Raw genomic sequence first — 1,378 nt, 5'->3', positions numbered from 1 at the left:
GAAAATTGTTGATTATAAAAAAAAAAAAATGTTATCAGGTGTTTTGGAACGAGTTGCGGGGGGTTGTTGGTGACAGTTGGCTCCAATATGAATGGTTGCATTTTGCAAAGCGTTGCCAGCTACTCAACTGAGTAGAAACGGAAAAGAAAATACGTGGGGCGATTTTAATTTGGTGAAAATAATCGCTTATGTGTTTTGAATAATCAACTGTCCCAAGGGCGGATGTCAGACCACTGGAAAAATTAAGGATTAAGTTATGGAATAACAATATATACATACTTTGCTCCATTTTAAAGAAAAAAAATAAAAAATTAATGAAAATGTCATACGTGAATTTCAAAGCATATATATTTATTTCAGTACATATCGATTGTTTCTAAGTAACCTTACCATCCTTAGCATAAATCAGCTGTTCAATTGTCTTGTTTTGACGCTTCCAATTGTTTACAATTTCAGCAGGGATTTTTGTTGTAGTTATATTACTCCGTAAAGTTATTAAACAAAAAAGTTTATAAGCTAGGCTGCTCCAGAATAACCATATAAAAAGCAGGGAGTTTTGCCCGCGTTTCCGTTTTTGCCAACTGCGCATCATGTTTTTGGTATGTTCTTGTTATTACCTAAATACATTTGCTAAACATTAATATTAAAATATTTCTTAAGTTATGGAACCGTTCATTTTCTCGGAATGCAAATCCTGCCGCGGAACGTACACGCGAAACTCTAGGTGAAGATTTTGTGCGAAAATTAGATGCATTGCACGATGACGCCTTACGCACGGGCCTAGTTACTACCGCAGATTTACAGGAAGCATACAGAAAGTCACGCGATGCTGATCGCAATCCAAATAAAATAAATTTATGGTACGTGCTGGGCATCCTAGCCTTCATAATGATAGTGACGCCCGTATTCTATGAACTAATTACATTCCTCTTGGGTGTGCGTTGCTTTTTACCCAATAATTATATTGTGTGGGAAGCAACGCGGCCTATAAGTGATTGCGGTTTTTGCAGGTTTTTAATAAAATATGGAAGTGTGAAATTATGTACTAATCTATTATCATTTACAGAGATGTTTCCGGACCAAAGGTTTTGCAAAATATGACACGTGAAGAGTTTGCACCTTATGCGTATTCATCACAACCTATTATAATAAAAAATGCAGTGGCACATTGGGCTGCTAAGAAGATATTAAATTTTGATTATCTTAAAAACCTATATGAACACATACCTGGCGCGATCGATGAGGATTGTCCCTTCCTGCATTTTCGCTCAGACTTCAAGTCCTTACGTGATGTGCTTGCCATGCCGAGCGCACGCTCTAATTTATCAGCAGGACAGACACCTTGGTATGTCGGCTGGAGCAATTGCCATCCAACTGT

General features: G+C 37.3%; 1 protein-coding gene across 1 annotated transcript; it reads left to right on the top strand.

Moving 5' to 3' along the window:
- Window positions 1-394: 394 nt before the first annotated feature.
- LOC118740114 lies at window positions 395-1,373 on the top strand (the record flags this gene model as incomplete). The annotated part of the gene is made up of 3 exons (XM_036471608.1): window positions 395-599; window positions 661-1,010; window positions 1,067-1,373. Coding segments are annotated over exons 1-3 (666 nt in total), but the record flags the coding sequence as incomplete, so codon positions are not given.
- Window positions 1,374-1,378: the final 5 nt, after the last annotated feature.

Source organism: Rhagoletis pomonella, unplaced genomic scaffold (genome assembly GCF_013731165.1).
Source record: "Rhagoletis pomonella isolate Grant_MI unplaced genomic scaffold, Rhpom_1.0 Rhpom_scaffold_00005, whole genome shotgun sequence".
Classification (NCBI taxonomy): Eukaryota; Metazoa; Arthropoda; class Insecta; order Diptera; family Tephritidae; genus Rhagoletis; species Rhagoletis pomonella.
This window is presented reverse-complemented; position numbering and strand designations above follow the sequence as displayed.